The 1,866-nt window shown below is 61.1% G+C and overlaps 1 protein-coding gene across 1 annotated transcript in view; it reads right to left on the bottom strand.

The window, feature by feature from the left end:
• Positions 1–502: 502 nt before the first annotated feature.
• Positions 503–1,866, bottom strand: part of VDBG_04619 (DNA polymerase IV) — a gene marked incomplete at both ends in the record, with an annotated part of 2,579 nt that continues 1,215 nt past the window's right edge. The window contains one exon of the mRNA XM_003004967.1: positions 503–1,795. Coding sequence (XP_003005013.1) covers positions 503–1,795 — 1,293 coding nt within the window. The remainder of the gene's footprint in view (positions 1,796–1,866) is intronic.

Genomic DNA, 1,866 nt, shown 5'->3' with positions numbered 1-1,866 from the left:
ACCGCCTGTCGGGGCTCAGCGAGGCCATGCCCGAGGCCGACTGCGACCTGCCGTGCGACGGCGACGCCGGCATGGTCTGCGGCGGGGACATGCGGTTGAGCTTGTACGTGGTCGAGAGCAGCGGTGCTGCGTCGAGGCGGGCGGCGGGGTGGGGGGCCATGGCGTGTGGGCTTGTTGCTGTTTTGGCCTTGCTGTAGGGCCTCTTGGGTTGCCATTCATTCCGCGTGCCGCAGCAGAAGAGAGGAGCAAAAAAAATTAAAAAAAATTAGACGACGGGCAAATGCCATGCGAGGGAGTTTCATAAATAACAGTTGGACCGAGTAGATACCCCGGACAGTCCTTGATTTTTGGGGGTGGAGAATGCCCTCGTTGATAGTCTCGAGGCTGGCTCTGCACGATGCCTCTCCTAAATACGTACTGACAAATACATATAACCCTTACCAACAACACCAAAACAACAAAAAAATGGTATCCTGTCATGAATCGTAAAACGCCGTCGTCTTCAAAAACTGACGGGCCCCAAGCCCCTCTGCTTGACGGCCTCTTGCACCTCGTGCTTGACCCCAGCCAGGGCCTTCTGCCATCCGCGCTTACCAGGCCCGTTTCCCGGATCCGTGCTGATAAGGAAATCCACCCACTTCACCAGCTGCACGGCCTTGTTCATGTTTCTCTCCTCGAGAACGACCCTGCCGAGATACGTCGCGAGCACCTGCACGTCTGCCTTGTGCGGCCCCTCCTCCTTTGACTGCCCATGCCACGCCTCGAGCATGTCTTTGACGTCCGCCACTGCCGTGACGCCAGTGCCCGTAAAGTCAATCTTGGGCGGCGCCGCCGGGAACTGCAGTTTCCCGTTCGACGACGACGCCCCCGACGCCTCGGCCTGCTGAGGCCTGCGCGCCGGTGCCGCCAAGTTCAGACCGCCTCTGCGTGCGAGCCGCTTACGCCGATGGTCTTCGACGACCTCGCGGCGCAGTTCTTCCGGTAACTCCGCCAGGAAATCGGGATCGAGCTCCTGTAGGTCCTCCTGTGCGGCGGCGGCATCTGCCTGGGGCGGCATGAAATTCGTCTGCATGCGGTTGGCGGCGGCGTCGTGCAGGCGCTCTCGCGTTTTGCGAGCGCCCCCGCGGCCCCGCCTCGTGGGTGTCGTGGCCTTTTTGGCCTGAATGATTCTGTCGCGGCGGGGCGACTGCGGTATTGGCACCGGCGTAGGTCTGCGGCCGTACGACGCGAGAACTTCGGCTTTCATGTCGTCGGGCAGCGCGTGGAAGACTTCAGGGTCGACTTGAGAGGGCGGCGGCGCATCGAAGACGGCGGGACTTTCGCTTCGAGGCCTGGTTGCCGGAGAAGCTGCTCTGGCAAAGGATAGAGGTTGCTGCCTTGACTGAAGTTTGGATCTGATGTCCTGGGGCAGTTCGGCGAGGACCGAGGGATCGACTTGCGTTGGCATGATGAACTGCGTGCCGGCAATATTTAGGGGTGTCGTAGCTTTGATATCGACCGCGCCGGCGCGCGCGATGGCCAGCGCTGGATGCACAGGTTTCGGCTTTTTCGGCGTCAGGGGATCGTCGGCGATGGGATCCTCGTCGAATCCTTTGCCGCCAACGGACAGCTTCTTCTTCTGTGGGCTTTCCGTCTCTTCAATAGGGTCCGTCCTCGACTTTTTGGCCGCCGTGGCAGCACTGAAGGTTGGGAAGGCCAGCCGCTTCTGGCTTCCATCCACAGCCGTTGGCCCGGTCTTGATCGGTTCCAACTTGGTCATCTGCGCCCCAAGTCCTCGCAGGTCCCCGGGCCTCAGCTTGAGAGAGCGCAGTATCGAGACGGCCTCTTTTCGCAATGGTCTCGCCGTTGTGCGTCGCCACCCCGAAG

Source organism: Verticillium alfalfae, genomic scaffold (genome assembly GCF_000150825.1).
Source record: "Verticillium alfalfae VaMs.102 supercont1.5 genomic scaffold, whole genome shotgun sequence".
In the NCBI taxonomy this organism is placed as follows: domain Eukaryota; kingdom Fungi; phylum Ascomycota; class Sordariomycetes; order Glomerellales; family Plectosphaerellaceae; genus Verticillium; species Verticillium alfalfae.
The sequence above is the reverse complement of the archived record's forward strand: the minus strand, read 5'-3'. Positions and strand labels throughout refer to the sequence as shown.